Genomic DNA, 20,718 nt, shown 5'->3' with positions numbered 1-20,718 from the left:
TCCAGGCCAGGCTTTCAGAACCTACGACATGTTTTTCAGACTCGGAGGTTGACATCCGGAGAATTCCGTTGAGCTTTCATGTGCAGTACGTAGCAACTCTTGTTCTGTCCCTTTTAGAGCGGGTTTGGTTTGCTTACACTGCACACCGAGCGAGATAGTTCCCTGGATGTGTCAGTCGTTTAATACGTGTTTGCTTACATCGAGCGTGACAGTTCAATATGGCATTGTACAGTATCAACTCAGTCAGGATGGAAAGGTACAACAACAGTGAATTAATATTCGTGGGTACATATCAACTACCAGCCAGCGGAAAGCACCCAAACAGTTTCTTCACTCCTTTTCTTAGGTGGGAGATGGTTGGTGTTGCTTATTATAATTCCATCCCATTAGGTTCAAGCACCAAACAAACACTCAATAATGGTTTTCCCCAACAGCAACAAATGGACAGTAGCATAAGAACAATATAATTTCCATTATGTTGATTCTGCATGAAGCACATCCATGGCAAGCATTTCAAACCTGTGGATCAGTGAATTTAAGTGTGGCAGCAAGCAAAACCTAGCTGGATTATACTAGGGGCACGCTTATGTTTCCAGCACAACAGCCACGTCGGATGAAGTTTCAGCACCTCCAATACAGTTCTGCGATTTGGGCTTCATGGTGATGACTGATGAAACCTGTTTTTCCCAGGACATGGATACCGTAAACAAGACACCTTATCTGATTGCAGTTCTAGGGGCAGCCTTGAAGAATCATAGAGATCAAAACGCTAGGAGCTACTGCTAATAAGATTCACGATGATTGATCTAGCAGCCCGTTGCCTGCATCGTCTGTATCATCTCCAGCACGCTGCCTTCGAGCAAGCAGGTTCTTCTCAAACTCCTTGAGGTAATCCAGGAGCAGCACAATGGTGAAGAGAAGGAATCCACCAAAGTAGTTGCTGCCGCCACCGCCCCCTCCACCGCCCCCACCTCCTTTGCCGAAACGGAATGGAGGAAACCCACCACTTCCATCGTCCAGTTTAGGTGCTTGGGTTTTCCCTGGAACATTAACAGATTACACAAGTGAACTTAAGCAGTCATAATCAAGTGCCCGCTGCAATGTGACTAGAACATCCAATTACATGCAGCATGAGAAATAAATAAATAAACACCTTTTGGATCAGATCGTTTGACAGTCGCAGTTGATGATTTGCGCTGAACACTTTGGGTTTGAGCAGCATTGCATCTTACACTCTGCAGCACATAGAGTTGTCACAACAAGGGTGATCAAAGAAAGGATCTGATAGCAGAGCAGGTCATAAGCAATTAACCAAACTAGACTCACAACCAGATATAGTATTTCCCTGAGAGTCACCATGCGCCTATTCTAAAATTGCTGTTTTATCTACTATAACAACTTTATATATCAACATCTTAAACAAACATATATGCCATGAACCATGAGATATGTAAAGCACTAAAATCAGCAGGTACAAAGTGTAACAAGCATGCATAGCTTCTATTTCTAACTTAATCATTTTTTAACATGAAAAATATCATAATTGATACTCCTTCCAAATTTAAAACAAACGAGATTTCATACTAGAGAAATAACTAAATTGAGTGATACTCAATTTACTTAGGATGATGGAAGTAGCTACTGATCCACCGAATATTCTGACGTACCCTCGATGTTACTTTAGTAGAAATTTCCCGTTTAAACGAGATGCAGTTAACTTGAGTTCTCTGACATTGTGAGCCTACACAAACACTAAAGGTATTCAAAAGAACATTGAAATAACACAAATAAGGATAAAAAGAAATACCGAATATAAAAATATTAGTCAAAGAGGGTCCATAAGGTATGTAATAAGACCCATGATTGCTTAGAGGAAGAGAGTTTGACCTTAACATTCCAGACTAGAATAACTCAACCAGTTACTACTACATGCAGACATAGTTTGTGGGTGTATGAGATGCATATCAGGGAGGAGTCCATGTTAATTACGAGTCAAGGAGAGATATTATTTAATCGTGCACGACCAACTGAACCGAGTCAGGTTGTACTATGTCTAGGGACATGCTTTGCTGCAGCTAGAAAAAGTATACACGGCTGCTACTTCTTTGGATTTGTACGACTACTGGACTGGAGGAAGGACTCAACAGATGAGAGAATTGCACTTGTTAAAGGGAACCCAATGGGGTTCACCAGCAGTCAGCAGAGATAACAAAGATGGCACAACAATGGGACAGATTCCAAAACCATTGGAACCTGCTTAGTTTACTTATTTCCTTTATTTCGTGAACTAGGATATGGTAGTTTTAGAAAATTTTGCACGGCTGCTTAACAATTGGACCTTGTGACTTGTGATCGGGTCCTTATCACATGTAAGGGTTAGTTCACGTGGCGTTTAGGTTCCTACTACTGGCAGGGTTGATTCACGCTTGATCTTCGGATCTTGGTTCTCGTGGCGTGAACTTCCATGAACTAGTTATCGAGGTGAAAATGCCGTGAAAGATCTGGTAGCAACAACCCGTCGAATCTTTGCCTTGAAGTTTGGTCTTCATTATGTGCAATAGAAATTATCTAAACAGCCACAACATGTGCAATAACAAAGGGTGTCCATTTGTAACATAACTCAAATTTTCTTAAGTATAAGTCACATTTCTATCCAGTAAATGAAACATTCAACCATATTCATTGGGCAGCCTATCTTAAAGTTAATTGTTTACCTTGAATTCTGCGAGTTAAACCATTGGTGATTACAGTTCCAGGCAACAAGCCTGTGGCCAGTGTTGACATGGTGGCCATAATTCAAGACCTACAATGTCCAACATATGAAAACATTGTTAGACCTGACAAATGAAATACCACGCTCAATGTTGCAGAACTGAAATAAGGTGATGCAGGGCCCAGAAAAGAATCGTAATGTCAACATAATGGGAATGAGATAACGGAGGATCAGGTGGTGTAATTGATAATTATTAAATGGGAAACTGGTGTTTTCCCTCAAAGTTCGTTGACATAATCCCAAAAGTTGGTCGTTCATTTTGATGATTTGTCAGCGTTTTCTTTAACAAATTCGAATAAGTTTACTCTCTAATGAGCTATTGAGCTTATTAAATGCTGAGTTGCCCTTCTGCTCTCTAATTCACAGCTTCATTTTTCTGTTCTTTTTCACAAATTGGTTAGTTCAAACACAACAATTGCTGATGCATACACATAAACAAAAAACACATAACAACATACTCCTACATATCTTGCCTCTCCTCATCCTCAATTTCATTCGATTTTTTTTTTGCAGGGAAACAATTTCATTCAATTTTATCAGAAGATCCAAGAATCTGGCGGGCGGAATCCGCTCCCATCATGTACAGGTGCACCGTCGGGTACTCAGGTCAAGAGCGTAAAGGGAGGGAAAAAAATGCAAAGACAAAGAGATGGGGCAGCACGCACCTCGGTGCTGGCTGGAACAATCTCGCCGGAGAGGGAGGCGGACTGCGCCTCTGGCTGGGACCCGTCGGGGCGATGCGGCAGGCGGCAGGAGCAGAGAGGAAAGGGGAAACCAGAGTTCTCGGCGGATTTCGCTTGCGGACAAGCGACGGATCGGCAGAGAGAGACGGGACGGCACCCCTTGGCCGGCGGCGTGGGGGATCCGGCTTCCAGTGTTTTGGGCTTTGTAAACCGTCCACTTTCATGGGCCATTGGGACATAGATGAGGCCCAACTACACGTAGGCGAGAGTCCAATAGGTCACCTGCTGCGGGCTGCGGCTAAACCCCGAAACCGAAACCCCTCTCCTGATCCTCTCTGCGATCTCGAGCACCACCGAGTCCTGCAAAAATGGCCATCTCTGCCGTCGGCGCCCGATCTAGGGTCATAGCCCGCGCCGTCTCCTCCTCCCTCCTCGGCCGCAGCGCCAGCGCCCTCCTCCCGACCTCCCGCCGCGCTTCCTGCATCAACAGGCACGCACGCGCCCTCGCCGGGCAGCGCCCCCCTCCACTCCCTAGCTGTACTGCTCCATCTGACCCTGTGCTTCCGTGGGGTTGTTGCAGGTTGCCTCTGGTGTCCGGGACGTTGCTCTCCGCGCTGCCGCTCCACAGCGCCATCGCGTCCGCGCGGTTACGGTCGGCCATCGCGCCCGAGTCCCAGAGTTGGGGTTTGATCCCCCAAGGTGCGGTTCTTTGCTTTGCATGTGCTTCGATTGGAATTGCTTGAGCCTCTGAGTTGGTTGGAATTACATGCTTCTCTATAAGTAGGGGGTGGTGTGGGCTGTACGGTAGCTGGTCGGTGGTTCAGTTGGTCAGGTGCTGGGAGAACATGGACTGCTTGCATACTGGAGTATACTACATCTTGGTTTTGGTTATTAGTTTTTCTTTTACAAAAATGTGATAATCCCTGGCTTCATTTACTGAAATGGTTATGATATATTGAGAAAAACAGGAGAATTGGTTACGATGAAATGAAACTCTTAGGTTCAGTAGGTTCTCTTATTCTTGCAAGATTACTACGTCTTGCAACTGGAAATGATTTGTATTTGGTTCTTCTGTTTGTTGCAAAAATCTGTTGCAATTATCATAGTTAAATGATGGGTTTTATTTCTGATAAACGAGCTTCAACTTGTCACTTTGCTATTCTTCATGGGAGGTGGCTTGTGGTTCCTTGGTAGGAAGGTGGATTGAGGTTGGCCACTTATCCTGGAAGTACATACCGCTCTTGTTAGGTTGCATGGAGTGTGAATGTATCAGCTCGTGTTTGCCGTTATATAGGTGACCTATTATTTAAAGTAAATATCCATCTTTGTGAACATGTTGGCTTTTCTTGCCCCCCTTTTTTATGCGCACTTAATTCAATAGCTTGCTCAAGTGGTCAGGAATGTCAAATTGCCAATGAGTCTTGAGTTTTTTTCTTTGTCCCGACGGAATGGTTAGTAATAGGTCCATTGGACCCGTGTTTATAAACACAGTAGTGCTCTATGGTTGCCCTTTAGTGATTGCCAGGTGTCGCATTGTAGAAAATATTGAGTGTGCAGGCATGATCTGGACCATCTGGTATTAATAGAAGAACTCATGTAAATAATATACTTCCTCCGTCCAACAAAGGATGTCTAAACTTTGACTAAATTTGAATGCATCTATACACTAAGTCATGTCTAGATACATCCAAATTTTGACAAACTTAAGACATCTTTTGTTGGACGGAGGAAGTATGTAACTTTTTTTTGCGGTGAACTCATGTAAAATATTGAATATGGTGATCCGCAGTGCTGAGCCCAGAAAATGCAAATGTCCTTGGCTCCTTTCACTGTAGTATGCTAAAATTAGGTCGCACTAATGTTTGATACTAGCATGACGGTACCACTTTTAGGCAAAAGGTGCTATGAACAAACAGGTGTGCCTTTGCCAACACAGCTCATTACTCACAATACAAATATATGCCATGTTTGGTTATATGCGCTACATACATTTAAATATTTAAATAGATTGTAAGGTTAATGATCTTATGCCCGCTGTGACAATGTGCTTGTTATATAAATGGAAGCTTTTGCCAGTTAAGGAAGATAGCAATTAGACTAATTGAATGGCTTGTTTCTGTATTTACTTCTACTGCTTGTGCACCCTTTTCAGTGTAGGTGAGAAATTGTTTGACAATAGTAGATCCATCAGTCCAAATGAAAATGTACAGGCATAGATCGGTGTTGCTTGTAATATGCCTTATTGATGGATACATCTTCAGGAATCAGGAGCTACTAAAGTTAACAATATCAGTCAACCATTTATCTTAATCTTGCTTATGAAATTAGCTTAGTTCTGATGTTATTAGTTGTTTATATTGTTTTTTCATGTTATTCTAGGTATAATTAACAAAGTTTGTGTGTATTGCTACGCCGCTGTAATGATAAAATTAGTGCAGAGTACTTAAACGACGCTTTTCTCTTTTGATTTGCAGGTAACTCCATGCCTTTATGAGAGCACCGTTTCATTTATGTTGTAACGGTCTGAACAATTCAGCAACCTTTTGAATTTTTCCTGTGTTAGTTCTACAATCAAAACTGTGATTGAGCTTACAAGAAGCTGTCTTGCCATGATGTGAACAGTTCAATGGATAAAAAAAATCTGCGGGTTATGTTTTGTGCTATACTGGAGTGGAGTATGTAATTTTGCTCTCGCGTGGTATGAGTATTTACTGATCATGCTTGGATATTCATCCCGTATAACATGTTCTTTGTGAATCGTTTCAGCTTCTTTCAAAGTCTGAAGATATGTTGGGTTGAGTCCAAGCTTGACCTATCAAAAATTTGGCTAGCCAAATACTCCCTCCGTTCCATAATTCTTGTCTCAAATTAGCGAAAATAGATGTATCTATTCTTAAAAAGCGTCTAGATACATGTAATATTTTGACAAGAATTATGGGATATGAGTTGGCCAATTTTAGAAAAAAAGTTAAGAGTTAGCTGCAGGCTTTTGATAATGGCAATGACAAAGCGATAATTATTTTCTTCAGGCTTTTGCAACGTCAATCGGTGCACCCATGTACCTTAATTCTTATCTTACATGGAAATTCTTTGCCTCCCAAAACTTCAGAGAGAGGTTTGATGAATTCACATATATCATACCCTTCCGTCCAGAAATAAGTGATGTGAATTTGTATAAATTCTGACACAAATCCACGTCACTTTCGGAGGGAGTAATAAATCCCATGCGTTAATTGACCAGCCTTGTTGTCCTTGCTCATAAATTTCATGCTGTATTTATTTTGAACAACTTAAGTTGCCACATACTCGTCTGCCATGATAGGAAAAAAAACTAGGGCTGCGGAGAGAAAAAACTCTAGAGCATCATTGAAAGAGAAGAGCTTCTCAGACAGACATAGAAAATCTCTGAACCTCATACACAGCGCCACCGCAGCTCAAAACTGGAATTAGACCTATGCTTTGGCATGGGACAGATGAGGGGAATTTTTTAACCCTTCAACTTGAAATTTGCTCTCAAAGAAAATAGAACTCGAACCTAGAACCAAAATAGTGCAAGTTGCATCTCCTCCGTCATTCATCAATTACTCCCGTTGCCGTCATTCGAGATGTTATCTCCTCCGTCATTAATTACTCCCGATGCCATCATTCGAGATGTTAGGGCATGATCAATGTTAGTCAAAAAGCAGTGCTAAGGATGGTTTAAGTATTGGAAGATCCGGTTTTAAGCTCTAACCATTGCACACAGTAGTGCTAAGAGTTTTTTCAGGAATAGCTTGAGTACTTTCAACCGATCAAATGGTGGGCTTAGGCAAAACTCGGCGTTGGGCTCACCTGCTCCTATTTATTAAAAAAAAATTACTGCTGCTGCTACACACTTCAGTTGCAGGACTTCACCCCCTAAAAAAATTTGCGGAACTTCAGATTGAAAACTACAAACACAACATGCCCAAACAATGGAACCCAAAACATACCCAACAATGGAGCCCAATCATGGAGGGCTACGAGGCAGCTGCCTCCACTTGATTTTTTGGTTCATTTATGAGAAGAATGACCTCTTATCTGATCCATTTTGCACCACTTTGCCCCCTCTCAAATTCTTTTCTGGATCCGCCGATGGCTCAACTCTCCAATGCCAAATGCTGATGTAGAACACAAAAACAGTCCACATCAACAACTTTCTGCTTGCCCCCTCATACAACAACCATATGTCGATGAGAAGTTCATACGGTCATAAAGTATTTTATGGGTCTTTGTTATAAAATCTACTCCCTCCGATTCATAATAAGTGTTTTGGATTTAGTACAAAGTTAGGCAGCATGAATCTTTTTATCATGTGCAAAATATCTGGATTTGTTTTGAAAAAGAAGAGTCTTTTTTTTTAGATTTTCATATAGCCCCGGCCAAAAAGAAGACCTTTTTTCACGTAACGTTATCCTCGGGATGGCAATGGGGTGGGTCTTGACGAGCGGAGCACATCCATATCCACATCCATATTCAAATTCACTATCCATCCACGAAAGTATCCGTGGAACGAAAACAATATCCATATCCACCAGGTATTTGGGATCCATGAAGCTCCATCGAGCAACATAAAATACCTTAAAATGCCTTAAACAACGGCATCATGGGGTGGGACTGGGGGAGTTAGGTTAGCCTTGAGTGGAAAGAGGAACTATTTATATATCACTCAAATAGCTAAATAATGAATTCACATGTCAGTAATTTATTTATTTTATTAAATATCAGATATTTATGGATATCGATAAATCAAATGTGATATCCGTGCCCGCTCCTCCACGAGTTTGCAAATATCCATTCGTGAATATCCATGAAGCAAGAACCTGTTTCATACCCGTCATTCATAGACTGGATATCCATGGACAGTTACATTTTGACTATCCATTATCCAGTGCTATCTTCTTATCCCTGCTCCGTCCTGGCCTCGCTTAAAACCTCCCTCGGTGGCTCGGTACACTCGCTTCCCTCCCGCTCTTATGGGAGCGAGCCATGGTCTCACTCTTCGCTCCCCGCCCTCTGCCCGCCCACCTCCGCCGCTTCCCCGCCGTCTCCTTGCCCTCCGTCGCTCTTAGTTATCTCTTTTCTCCACTCCCATGCCACGCTCGTAACCTGCTCGACGTATTGCCCCTCAGGGACCGCAATCCTGGCGGCGTAGCAAACGGCGGTACCCCAAGAACCGAGGAAGGTGCAGCAGGTTCACCCGTCGTCTCATGTACAGCGGCGCAGGGCGATGTGACTCGAGAGGTCGAGGCGAGCGTTTCGTCAGGACATGGAAGGAACCGGACGAGACGCTGGAGAAGAGGGGACAGCAGGCTAGTGCTCGGAGAAGGCACGGACAGGGATGTCAAAGAGAGGGGTTGGAGGGGAGGCCCGGCGAGGACTGGGGAATCTGAAGGACGCAGGCGTGATAGACGCTGGACGAGAGGTGGAATGCGGGTGCAGGAATCTGGTAAGGATGGAAATTTGGGAAATTTGTCCCCAAGAGGTGAGGATAGAGGAGGAAATTTGAAGAGGGGGAAGAGATTAAAGAGTTCTGAGCAGGGAGTCATGCTAAGAGTTGCGCTGGATTTGTGCTCAAAGAGAGGAGACGTAATCGGAGCGATCAACCTGTACGATTCTGCAGTGAAGGAGGGGATCAGGATGGGGCAGCACCATTACAATGTGCTGCTTTACCTGTGTTCTTCTGCCGCCCTCGGGATTGTGCAACCAGCAAAAAGTGGCAGTGCCGGCAAATTAGATCCAGCTTCTGTCGAAAGCTCGGGCCATCCGGAGGACAGCAATGTACCTGAAGGCCATGTTCAAAACCAGGAGGGAAATGAGACTATTCTGTTTCCTTCAGTGCAAATAGGTAGCAGCATACCGGTAAGTGATGAAATCAGAGAGTATGCACGGACTCGAGGGTTTGAGATATTTGAGAAGATGTGCTCGGAGAAAGAGAGAGTTGCAATGAGCAAGGCTGCGTTGACTGGAGTGGCCCGTATGGCAACGTCCATGGGGAATGGTGACATGGCCTTTGAGATTGTCAAACAAATGAAAGAGCTGGGTATAACTCCTAAGTTGCGCTCATATGGTCCTGCGTTAACGGCATTTTGTGATAGCGGAAATGTTGAGAAGGCATTTGAAGTGGAAGCCCATATGTTGGAGTCTGGGGTCACACCTGAAGAGCCTGAGTTGGAGATGCTTCTTAGGGCTAGTGTGGTCGCCAGACGGGGGGACAGGGTCTATTATTTGCTGCATAAGTTCAGGAATACTGTAAGACAGGTATCTCCATCCACAGCTGAACAAATTGAGGCTTGGTTCAGGAGCTCAACAGCATCTAAAGTGGGGAAGAGAAAGTGGGATGCCTGTGCTTTAGCAAAAGAGATTGAAAATCATGGAGGGGGTTGGCATGGTTTGGGCTGGTTAGGGAGGGGGAAATGGACCATAACACGCTCACACATTGACAAGAATGGCGTCTGCCTTGCTTGTGGAGGCAAGTTAGCTATTATAGACCTTGATCCAAAAGAGACGGAAGATTTTGCCACATTAGTGGCAACATTGGCTCTCAAGAGAGAGAGGACTTCGAACTTCGATAACTTTCAGGTGATCTACCTCAGATTGCTATTTTCTTATTTTTTAACTATGTGGATGCCCTTGTGTTACCAATATGATACAGAACTGATATGGTTATACTAGATTTTCCTGAAAATATTGACTGAGGTCACATAAACATGCATGGCAAATAATCATGCTTTGTTCTGGATAAAACAAATTAGACTACCCACCCAACAGGTCGACTCGCTGTTGACGGTCTCAATGTTTGCCGCAGATCTAACTGCTCAAATCAGGAGGAGTAGGTGATAAGGTGACCAGACCATAGGAGTGAAGAAAAGTAGTTTTCCAAGTATAATTTGTATAGTCTGAAACCTAATATCCAAATTATATAATTTGAGAAGAAATACCAGCAAGAAGCAACCATTTTGTAACTTCTAGTTATTCTCCATCCTGTTTGGCATATGTATTTAAACGACTGGATTTATAAACGATTGTGTAAATTATCAAATATAGAATATATTTATTCTGCATTGTAAACTGTAAATGAATTTGTCAATAAACGTGCTACTGCTATATTTGAAAAATAATAATTAGTATCTAAAAATCAGAATTAGTTTGTCACGTCAGTGGCACATTTTAAACTAGCACCAGCACTATTTTGTACCTGATTCATTGGTAGTAAGTGTGTTGCTTATCTATTCACCCAAGTGTCCATATGATAGATGCGCTATACATGGAGCCCACCATATATGGAGATTACTTCAGGTATATCTGACTTCTGCACATTATTTCTTCATGTTCAGAAATGGCTGGATGATCATGGCCCTTTTGAAGCAGTTATGGATGCTGCCAATGTTGGTCTTTTTAGCCACAGACATCTTTCTGTGAGTAAGGCAAGTATGTTGAGATAAATCTTTTTCTACTTAAGATATTGTTAAGCAAACGAATATTAATTAATTTTCTGCTCATCATTTTACTGGACAGGTTAATGCTGTTGCTGATGCTATACAGAAAAGGTTTCCATCAAGAAAGTGGCCTTTAATAGTTGTGCACAACAGGCATCTCACTGGAAAGCACATGAAGAATCCTGCTAATCATAAGTGGGTCGAAAACTGGAAGCGAGCAGATATTATATATGAAACGCCTACTGGTTCAAATGATGATTGGTAAGCTTGAGATGCATCTAGGAACGTCTACAGCAAATTTGCTCTGAAGATGGAAATTAGTTCCTTTAAAAAGCCTAATCTGTTTAATTAATGTCTAGTGGTAGTATCTATTATCTGTCTCGATTATTAATGTTTTGTCAAGTAAAAGAAAACAACTTGTTTTTGTGAACCGTATGCTTAGTATTTGCTGCTCCTTGGTGAGAGTGGATTTTGGTTATTCGTTTTACATGGCCAAAGTTTACAAAATTCTCATTTTTGCCTGTTCCTTATTGCTATCAATCCATAAATTGTTCCTAATGGCATATGCTGCTCGTGCCGTAAGTAATTTATGGGTATGTAGTTCAGGTACTGGTTATATGCTGCTATCAGATGGAAATGCTTGATCATAACCAATGATGAAATGAGAGACCACACGTTTCAGCTATTGGAAAAAGATTTCTTCCCCAAATGGAAGGAAAGGCATCAGGTGCTTCATCTATGAATCTACTTTTCCTCTGTTCAAACATGATCTTGCGTTACATTAGTGTGGATATAGCGAAAAGAACAAGCTATATTGTGGGGAATAAAACATTTCATTTGAATGTTGAAGATAACGGGCATGATTGTAGGTAACAATATCAGGGAACATGTATTCATATATCTAAAGAAGCTAGAAGGCCATGGGATAATATATGTTGTATCTAAATGAGGTTTCAGGGCCAAACAATGTAGCACATTAGTAGCACCTGATATTTTCATTAGCCTGTACTGTCTTCCTAAATTATTGCTTAAACATGAAGAAATATGACAAGATGAACTGTCCCTTGCTCACTACATCTATAGATCATTGCATATTTGTAGCAGAACTCATTCAGTGTCATCTTCACTATCAGGTACGCTTCAGTTTTGGTGACAGCTGCGTTACATTTCAAATGCCACCTCCTTGCTCAGTTGTAATTCAGGTTTGGTTTTAGCTATTAAATAATATTAAATTTGTGGTGTGCAGCCATGGGGTACTCTTCGAGTGAAATATTAAGTGAATCAATTCCTCTCCTTGGGGCTCCAACTTGTGGTTAATTGATTTGTTCGTTGATATCTTTATCTCTCGATCGTTAAGGAGGCCATCTAGGAAGTTTATCACTGATGAATGCACTCAGATACTGTGATATGAAATCAGCAGTTAGCATTGATGAAAGGCCCATGTTGAACGGGCCTTTTTAGGCGGTACAGCTGTAATAACTGTAGTTCTAGCTCCGACCTTTAATTAGCAAGACCAGGGGCCTGGGCAAGACCTAATTGGGCATGTAGCTGTTGATTATGCACAAATAACATCTGCTTTTGTTTCCAAAAAGCTTGAATATGGTTTATCTAGCCCTGTGTTCTTTATCTGTACAGACTTTATAATTGTTCTGCCCATTCTCTCTGAAACCCAGGAATCGGAGAAAGGTCATTGGCATATCCCTCTCAGTGAGGAAAGTTTGCTGGAGGAAGAACGGACCTGGTTATGTGTGATGAGGCGCAGTTCACAGGCATTATATAATGAAGCAGGAGTTAATTCAGACCTATGAGTAAATCACAACATATATTTAATCCTTGTGAAGCTAAATGTTGACCATTCTTTTCTGGACTATCAGGTTATCTCATTTCCCCTCTATTCATATGTTATCTGTGTGTGGAACTTCTACAGTTTTTAACTAGGCCCTTAGCTTGAGGTAATTAGATTTCCGCAATAGAGATCATCCATATTATATGGATAAGTTAGCTATGCATGCGTATGCAGGCCATCTACTTATTGCCTTCTGCTTGAAACAGGATATATTCTAACAAGGCGTAGTAAACCAGAGGCTCTCCGGATCATAATCCATAAGTTGCTATGTTTTTACGCATCTATATCATTTTCTATAACGTTTTAAAGTTGTATGATCAATGTAAATTTACAACTTTATAAAGATATGCATAGCACTTTATTCGTCTCACCGTATTTGTCCATTTTCCTGGGAAGTGTCATTTCACAACATTCCTCCCTTGAGACCTTAGATATTTGCAATGGTTTCAATCTCAACTCCTATTTTTTAATGATGTACAGAAGGGGTTAATTATTCTTTCAGCAATTCACTCCCTGCCACCTCTTGGTATCTAATTTCAATAGGGTTGCCATGCACCTTTTTTATACTTTGGAGGTGTTGCATTTTTAAGCTTTAGGGGGGTTGTTTTATTTTGGTATGTTGCACTTAAAATAGGTTGTAATTTTCCCAACTTAAAATTATGTTGTTAGGATAAAATGGTGGGCGTAGTTGCTACAAATGACAATGTGACCTTATAACTCCTAAGGGAATACGAGATATTGTAAGTTCATTTGCTAATCACCGATCTCTTCATATTGGTTGGATTTAAAGATACCATGAGTAAAACTATGTTATTAAAAGAAAAAAGAAGACATATGTACCAAAGTCAGGATTGGATAAAACGAATTGCGCATCTACAACAGGTATAATCTAAGATCCAACGTGATTCTACAGTTCTAGTAAAGATACATTTTCAAGAATATACCATCTGCTTGAACCGAAAACATTATGCAGAAATGAACATCTACCAAAGTTGAAAAAAGAGGTTCTCTAAAAGAAGTCGATGTAATAGTAGTAATGCCGTGAACTCTTTGTCACTTCCTAATATTTGTATAGATAGATGTTGATGACACTACATTTTATAACTGTACTATATAAACACATTTGCTATGACAAATCATACATGAATCACAATTCATGATTTACAAATTTTTCAATATATATCTCTACCTAAAAATAGAATTTACATCAATAAGCCGTCTAGCATCGCACAAAAAGTGGTGAAAGAATTATGTACTACGAAGAAAAACTCTTGCTTCTGGCAAATGAGGTGAAATAACACATCTACTCAGCTATTATTCTTCTTACAAGCCACCGACCTTACCCGCTGCAGGTTTGTTCTGCTTCATTTTGGCGATACTAACAAGATCGCCAAAGAGAGAGTCTTCTGGTTGGCTTGTTTTATTTGGGTGCTTCAGGGAAAAGGATGCCGCTGCTCCATTCGAAGTACCATCTTGGACTGAAATACCATTCATTCTCTCGGAAAGCTCATTTGCGCTGGTATACGCATATGCGGCATTAGGAATATAGTAGCCTCCAGACTGCTGCCCATACCCATAACCGGCCATTTGGAGAGCATACAACTGTTGATGGTTCATGCCGTAAAACTCCCCTCCACTCATTGACTGGGAATTCATGCCCATTCCTTGGTTAGTTTGCATCGAAGGATACACCCCATATTGCATGTTCGGCAGTGTCAGTGATTGTTGTAGGGACCTATTCTGTGTGCGGAGCTCTGGTTGCAAGTGCATTCCTCCTGGTTGCTCCCTCGGCATTTGTCGCGATGACATAAATCCTTGACCAAATTGACTAACTTGTGTTGACTGGGCTTGCATGACCACAGGTTGTCCTGGTTGCAATGACATAGCACCAAGTTGGTTGTCTTGGGGTTGGTTAGCCATCGACTGCTGAAGTTCCCAGGGTGGTGGTGGAAGGTCTCCGTTTTGATCCTCTACACCTGTTAATAGGATATTTTCAAATGCTATTTGACATGGCAACGAGGTGAGCATACTTTTCTGGACCAAGCTGAAAAGCTAAATAGTTAACAATGCATAGGCTCCACTATTGTAGCCCAGGAATATACCAAACTACCTCTAGAAGACAGAACCACATGTTCTATTCAACGTGAAAAGTTCTACCCCTATCTTGGGCTATATTAGGCACTATTTAGAAATATTAAATCGAGTAATTAAGGATACAGTGGGTGTTTTCCCCTCAATTTGAAATAAATAGACACATGATACTATTATAGGCCTAAAAATCACTGGTAAAGTAGTGTACCATAGTTTAGTGCTTGCCGTTGAGAATTCATTCCGTAAGCAGGATGTCCATTCCATGAACTTGTGGAGTTCAATTGAGACTGTTGATCATAAGGTACGATGGCATTAGAAATGTCCCCATTTGAATAAGCGGGATGCTGGGGCAGTATTGGTTGCACTGGAGTAGGATATGCTAGAGATGTGGGGAAAGTAGAATTTGGAGTTAATGAAACAGAAGAGTTTGTAAGGTTTTGGTTGCTCTTGTTGGCAGTGGCGCTATTTTGTTGAAACATGTCTGCAAGGGCTAATACATTCTGGTCTGAAGCTGAGTATTCAGTGACAGGAACAAGCGCCAGTGAGTTTGCAGGCTCAGGTTTGATGTAATCATCTCCACTAAGGAGGTCAAAACTGGGTGCAGGTGCAACAACAGCTTTTGGACTGCTAGATGATGGAGGCGCAGGAAGTGCTAGTTGCACAAAGGGTGACTGCTTGCTTGCACTTGTAGTTGCTGAAGTCCTGAAAAATAAGAGGGAAGATAAATGTTTAGGAAGAACAGCCAGTTCTGTTTGGCGATGTGAACCCAGGCAGTCAACTGTAAATAGGATTGCTAAAGAGTTAGTATCAAAATAATGTCTTACGAGTGTATATTTCTAGTAGAATATCTTGAACAAAATATTGACATAATGTACCTTTGAACTGATTCTTTTATAGTATCTTGCTTTGCTAGTGGAGAATTGTCAATCTGGGCCTGGAGTAATCTCGGCTTTTCGACCAGAACCGCTATGCCCGCAGCAATAGCATCGTGTTTTCCTAGGACACGCTGCAAATCATCATTGAAAGAAAGGCCCTGGCCCAGCAATTCCTCGTCCCTGCATCAATTCAGTATCTGAGATAAGAAGCCTTGTACTGATACAGAGCAACATATGGCAACAAAATGCTAGTGATAGAAGCAGCTGCATAAATAAAGGAAACAAAATAAGAACCAGCTTCCAAGACCAGTAAACTGTCTATTTAAACATGTAAACCGCTATACATGTAGTCAACTTTTACACAGCATAAAATAAACACCCTATACAATATGGACTCTGGTATGATACTTGTTTACTAATTGGCAGCTGGAATTATCATCAAGACGTAAACAGACAAACATTACTGCCAGTAGTTCTTCAAACATTGCATACATACATAACAAATGTAATGTTTCCCTTCAGTTGCCGCATTGATTGGGCTCATTTACACTTGGAACAAGAGTATCAATTATTGGTTCTATATTGTGTGCAGCACTAGATGAATTACACTTCTAAAGAGCATATGAACTGGCAAAGACACCCAAGAAACATACGAGGTACTGTTGACAAGTTGTACCACTCTCTGCTTGTAGGAACGACACTGATCCACAAGGTCAACAATGACCTCCTGCCGAAGTTCCTGCATATATAGTTTAACTTAGAAATCTTGAAGTGAGAGTAGATTGATTTCAATTGAACAAGTTTAGAGCTGATGAAGACGGTTCCTAGTTAATTTTTTGTTACATGTATCACCCTGTTGATGTCACTTGAATTTTCTGATTCCATAACACTAAACTTGCTTGATTGGTCCCATACCAACTTCATTGGAATAGATTCATAACTCCGGGTGCATCAGGAAAGTACCTCTTTTTTACCAGGATCTAAAGCATTCAGCATCTCTGAAAGAACATCCATGATATCCCGTGCATTCTGAATCTCTGTCAGGCTGGTGAAACAACAATGATCATTTTCAAAATTGAAGCAGAGGTTCAGATTTCAAATCTTTCATGAATAGAATCATAATACAGATCCAAGGAGGAAATTGTATTTGTGCAACCCAAATTGTTGAGATACATTGCATGATTCTTCAATTGTGTTCTTAGCTACTTCAGTTCAGTAGTTAAACATGTCTATTGTATGATAGAACTTTCATAAGCTGGGATACCTTATGGAAGGGAAATCCTGCATTGACGATTCAGGGGCCTCTTGCTCAGCATCGCGCAAAGGAAGGGGATAGTTTAGAGGCCGAGTTTGTGGAGGAGTAAATATTGGTACAGAACCATTTGGTCTTTCAGGAAATATGGCTCCAGCACGCTGGCATATGGAAGGAAGTTGGAGTAAAATAAGTTCACAAAATTTTGATATCGAACACATAATATTAATTTTGAAATAGCATGATCACATTCTTACATGATCATCAATTGTAAGCTTAAAAATCAAATATAAATGTTGGTTATTCCTGTTACTGCAATATTGGAAGATGGCAACCTTTGTGGGGAAATTGAGCTTGCAAAAATCTGACATAATTAAAATATCACAACATATACAAATATGATGTGTGTAATATTACCAAGAGCTCCTGGTATGCTGCATAATACTGTGGATATCTTGCACGTACACCACCGAAAACTTCTTGCCAAGTGTCTATCAGAGTGAGAATCTTCTCTTTTACGTGAAAATCAGGCTATGAACACCACACAAATAAAGATATTGAGGCTTATTATTGACCAGCAGTAAACTTCATAGTTTGAAATGTCCACACATACCTTTTTTTTAACTATCTTCACCATTTCATGAAGTATGTCTCTCTCAGCAACATACATATGGACAATGTCCCCACAATTCTTAATCATAGTCTCCAGCAACTGAAATAAGGAAACCGATGTACTGATGTAGTAGTTCAGTAAATGATTACTTAAGCATACCTACCATTTCAAATCACATTCCAAATGCAGAACACTGCAAAAAAATTATTTTACCCTTCTACCAGAATACCATAAAGTAAATAAGATTGCAGTTTAGAAACAGTAAAAAAAATGTGGAGTAAATTGCAGGCATCATCAGGTCTCAAATACAAGTACAGTAGACATAAAAAAGAGCCTCCATCAATGGCCAATGTGCTAGCTATGTATATTCCTGTTATATCCCCTTTTGGCTGCATTTCTCAGTTCATTTATCAATCAAAGCATACAAGTTCCTGTCATTCAATCCTAATTGTGCAATCACCTGGCAAGAACCCTAGCCGCCTAACTGTGTCGTTAATCTTCCTTCTGATGTGAAGTACTGAATTTCTAGTTTGCTACATGCTACGTGGGCTCGTGCAAATATGCGCATGAATTGGAAAGAATATCAGGCAGGCATTCAGAGATTGAAGAAAATGTACATAGGTACAGATCATATGGATGGTCACACTACATCAAAGAGAACAAATCAACCAGCCTTTCACATAGTCCCTAGCAAAGAACTAAGAATAGATGAGTCAAATTCTTATACCAAGATGGTCGGTTTCAAAATCATACTTACCGTGAGTGCAAGAAGCTGGACCTTTGAGTTCTTGTGTGCAATGCGTTTTTTCAGAGACTTCACAGCGTCTTTGGCTTTCCTATGAATATAATAACAACACAAAGATATTTAGAACAAACTGATAACAGCACATCGGAAGTACTTTGTAGAAATGCTGAGCTGACTAAAAGTTAAGCAGGAACTCTAGCTATGATGAAGATTTGGAAAAAACTCAAATAGAACTAACATCGATGCAACAGTTCTGTTCTGAAAAGGGCTTACGTTTAATTAAATGGTTTGATAATAATCTCTAAATCAAGAGTTTGATAAATTTAAAATTACTTGAAAATGTGAACAACAAAATTAAATAGCAAGACTTGCGAATATTGAATCTTTCAACGAAGCTTTTCAACGCAAAACCAATCACAAAACTTCCATTTTGATGTGAACAACATCACATCTCAACAGTTGTATGTGGCTGTGTACATCATTTTGATGTAGAGGCCGGAGATTTCAACCAAAAATCTCAACAGCTGTATATAACACGATTCAAGATTCACAGATACACTTGCATGCCTCAAATCCTTAACCACAGAAAATTCACAACCCTGAAAACCCACAACGTCCCCTATAAACCCAGAGGGAGTTGAGTGGACACACCTTTGTGCACGTTTTTACTGATATAAAAGTTATCCTAGCATAATTCAGAACGAGACCCATCACGAACATTTATCCATGTGCCCAAATCAGCATGAACCCGGAGGTCATCGAAATTACAGTATTATTTTTGAAAATTAATTACAAACGCAGTTTCTTCAATACGCAACATAACAGAGATTAACTCATGCCCCCAATTAAAAAAAGGTCAGCCGCAAAAGCAAAATGGAAGTTTTTAAAACAGAAGTAGCCAATACAACAGTAAAATTAATTGAAAACGCAGAAAAGAGATAGGAGAATCGTTGTGCTTGCGTCCTCACCCAGGGTCGCGGTTGAGGGTGTCGCAGATCTCCAGGTTCATCGCCCAGTCGGGGCCGATGAGCACGTCGCTCGTGGCGCGGTCGACCAGCGGCGACGGCATCTCCGCTCCCTTGGCAAATTCCCTCCCTCCGCGTGCCTTCTTTTTGGCCGGCCACCGTCCGCCCTCCAGACCAGGAAGGAAAAGCCAAGGGAAATGGAAAAGGAAGCTTTTTGTGGGCGGAGGAAGGATTCGTGTGTCTGGACGGAGGGCGGCGGCCACAGCGATGATTCGATGATCCCTATACGCTGTTGGTCCCTTTCCGCCGCCCGATTCCTTCCTTGGTTCTGTTTGGCCGGTCTGCCCTGGTGGCTCTCGTTCGTTTCGTCTTCCTTTTCCTCGTTGCCTTTTCTTTCTTTAACCGCCTTGGAAATGGTATTTCGGGTTGCTGTCGTATCACAATGTTGCTTCCGGACCATCTTGTCATAAACGTGATTGCAAACATAATGTCAGTATATATCCAGCTGTATCATGTACTCACAGAAAGCAGCAAAGATGGTGGAAACTGCACTCAAATCAAGTCAAGTCACAGTATGCTCTTTGCCACGAGAGAATTTCATATTTGTCACTCAAATTTTGTAATATGTCCAAATGTCACTTAAATTTTTCTTATTCCAAATTTTCCATCTAGATTTTCCTTATCCCGTTGACCATTAAGAGATGAAAAAGACAAATTTGCTCCAAGATAGTACTTCCTCTTTTTTTTTATGTAAGACATTATAATTTTTGCACGAAATTAACGCAGCTAACGATTGTCTTGACTTGAGGCTTATCTACCAGAGAGCAACTGCCTTGCTCCTGTACATGTGTACATGCACAAAAGGAAAACTCTTTTTCTCTCTCTGCTAATGCAATGACTTGTTGCCGATTTTTCTGCTGGCATGCGAAAGTGGGCTCACGTGGGCTGTTGCAGATTTCTGTGTCTTATATTTCACAAATTTGAAGAAAACTTTATACGCCTTATATATAAAAACTGAAAATTAAAATGAGTAATAATTATAGGATTTTACTGAAACTTACTCCGAGATAGTGTATTACTGAAATCTTAAAAATCTAGAATTATAATTTTTTTTAAATGAGTACTTTGTTCTAAAGGGGAAATCATCCTATTTAGGGGCAAAATTGTCTTTTCGTCTCTTATTTAACGGTTAACTAGCGGTAACGAACGGTAGTGGCATATTTGTACCTCATGCAAAATTAAGTGACAAATTTGAAACAAGAAAATTCCAAGTGACATTTGGCCATATGGACAAATCTGAGTGTAATCCAAAATTTGGGTTTATCACCGAAAGCAGCAAAGATGGTGGAAGCTGCACTCAAATCAAGTCAAGCAGTAAACATCAGAATGCTGGATTCGTCTTTGGAGCATTAACTTTG

General features: G+C 40.9%; 4 protein-coding genes across 12 annotated transcripts; 2 read left to right on the top strand and 2 right to left on the bottom strand.

Annotated features, from left to right (window-relative positions):
* Positions 1-405: 405 nt before the first annotated feature.
* Positions 406-3,651, bottom strand: LOC100830527. The gene is made up of 5 exons (XM_003572375.4): positions 3,439-3,651; positions 2,715-2,803; positions 1,668-1,741; positions 1,154-1,235; positions 406-1,040 (listed from the first exon to the last, which is right to left on the bottom strand). The coding sequence occupies exons 2-5, from the start codon at positions 2,791-2,793 to the stop codon at positions 793-795; spliced, it is 483 nt and encodes a 160-aa protein (XP_003572423.1). The 5' UTR covers positions 2,794-2,803; positions 3,439-3,651; the 3' UTR covers positions 406-792.
* A 95-nt stretch (positions 3,652-3,746) lies between these two features.
* Positions 3,747-6,218, top strand: LOC100825318. Its single transcript, XM_003572363.4, has 3 exons — positions 3,747-3,946; positions 4,037-4,155; positions 5,931-6,218. Exons 1-3 carry the CDS (start codon positions 3,825-3,827, stop codon positions 5,948-5,950), a joined length of 261 nt encoding a protein of 86 aa, XP_003572411.1. The 5' UTR covers positions 3,747-3,824; the 3' UTR covers positions 5,951-6,218.
* Positions 6,219-8,392: 2,174 nt separating this feature from the next.
* Positions 8,393-15,762, top strand: LOC100845397 (proteinaceous RNase P 1, chloroplastic/mitochondrial). 9 transcript variants are annotated; one of them, XM_024460919.1, is made up of 9 exons: positions 8,394-10,056; positions 10,731-10,773; positions 10,846-10,901; positions 10,993-11,174; positions 11,520-11,640; positions 12,047-12,115; positions 12,587-12,787; positions 14,622-14,779; positions 15,374-15,762. In XM_024460919.1, the coding sequence occupies exons 1-7, from the start codon at positions 8,464-8,466 to the stop codon at positions 12,719-12,721; spliced, it is 2,199 nt and encodes a 732-aa protein (XP_024316687.1). In that variant the 5' UTR covers positions 8,394-8,463; the 3' UTR covers positions 12,722-12,787; positions 14,622-14,779; positions 15,374-15,762. The 9 variants fall into 9 exon arrangements, with proteins under 9 accessions (XP_024316690.1, XP_024316692.1, XP_024316691.1 ...); XM_024460920.1 differs by lacking the exon at positions 14,622-14,779; XM_024460918.1 differs by lacking the exons at positions 14,622-14,779; positions 15,374-15,762 and adding an exon at positions 12,966-13,129.
* LOC100821721 (TOM1-like protein 9) lies at positions 13,790-19,676 on the bottom strand. The gene is made up of 10 exons (XM_003572353.4): positions 19,304-19,676; positions 18,348-18,426; positions 17,591-17,689; positions 17,395-17,508; positions 16,990-17,138; positions 16,689-16,770; positions 16,379-16,464; positions 15,726-15,905; positions 15,059-15,552; positions 13,790-14,735 (listed from the first exon to the last, which is right to left on the bottom strand). The coding sequence occupies exons 1-10, from the start codon at positions 19,402-19,404 to the stop codon at positions 14,083-14,085; spliced, it is 2,037 nt and encodes a 678-aa protein (XP_003572401.1). The 5' UTR covers positions 19,405-19,676; the 3' UTR covers positions 13,790-14,082.
* Positions 19,677-20,718: the final 1,042 nt, after the last annotated feature.

This window comes from Brachypodium distachyon, chromosome 3, assembly GCF_000005505.3.
Source record: "Brachypodium distachyon strain Bd21 chromosome 3, Brachypodium_distachyon_v3.0, whole genome shotgun sequence".
Classification (NCBI taxonomy): Eukaryota; Viridiplantae; Streptophyta; class Magnoliopsida; order Poales; family Poaceae; genus Brachypodium; species Brachypodium distachyon.
The sequence above is the reverse complement of the archived record's forward strand: the minus strand, read 5'-3'. Positions and strand labels throughout refer to the sequence as shown.

Bases quoted from the DNA above. Each gene is read 5' to 3' on its own strand.
- LOC100830527 (XM_003572375.4), bottom strand. From the start codon at position 2,793: ATGGCCACCATGTCAACACTGGCCACAGGCTTGTTGCCTGGAACTGTA. The intron at 1,742-2,714 runs GTAAACAATTAA...GTGTTTGTGTAG, and splicing joins TTTAACTCGCAGAATTCAAG to GCTCACAATGTCAGAGAACT. The intron at 1,041-1,153 runs GTGTTTATTTAT...TTAATGTTCCAG, and splicing joins CAAACGATCTGATCCAAAAG to GGAAAACCCAAGCACCTAAA.
- LOC100845397 (XM_024460920.1), top strand. From the start codon at position 8,464: ATGGTCTCACTCTTCGCTCCCCGCCCTCTGCCCGCCCACCTCCGCCGC. The intron at 10,902-10,992 runs GCAAGTATGTTG...TTTACTGGACAG, and splicing joins GACATCTTTCTGTGAGTAAG to GTTAATGCTGTTGCTGATGC. The intron at 12,116-12,586 runs GTTTGGTTTTAG...TCTGAAACCCAG, and splicing joins CTTGCTCAGTTGTAATTCAG to GAATCGGAGAAAGGTCATTG.
- LOC100821721 (XM_003572353.4), bottom strand. From the start codon at position 19,404: ATGCCGTCGCCGCTGGTCGACCGCGCCACGAGCGACGTGCTCATCGGC. The intron at 16,771-16,989 runs GTATCCCAGCTT...TTGTTTCACCAG, and splicing joins CAGGATTTCCCTTCCATAAG to CCTGACAGAGATTCAGAATG. The intron at 15,906-16,378 runs GTATGTTTCTTG...GAATTGATGCAG, and splicing joins CAACTTGTCAACAGTACCTC to GGACGAGGAATTGCTGGGCC.
- LOC100825318 (XM_003572363.4), top strand. From the start codon at position 3,825: ATGGCCATCTCTGCCGTCGGCGCCCGATCTAGGGTCATAGCCCGCGCC. The intron at 3,947-4,036 runs GCACGCACGCGC...GGGTTGTTGCAG, and splicing joins CGCGCTTCCTGCATCAACAG to GTTGCCTCTGGTGTCCGGGA. The intron at 4,156-5,930 runs GTGCGGTTCTTT...TTTGATTTGCAG, and splicing joins TTGGGGTTTGATCCCCCAAG to GTAACTCCATGCCTTTATGA.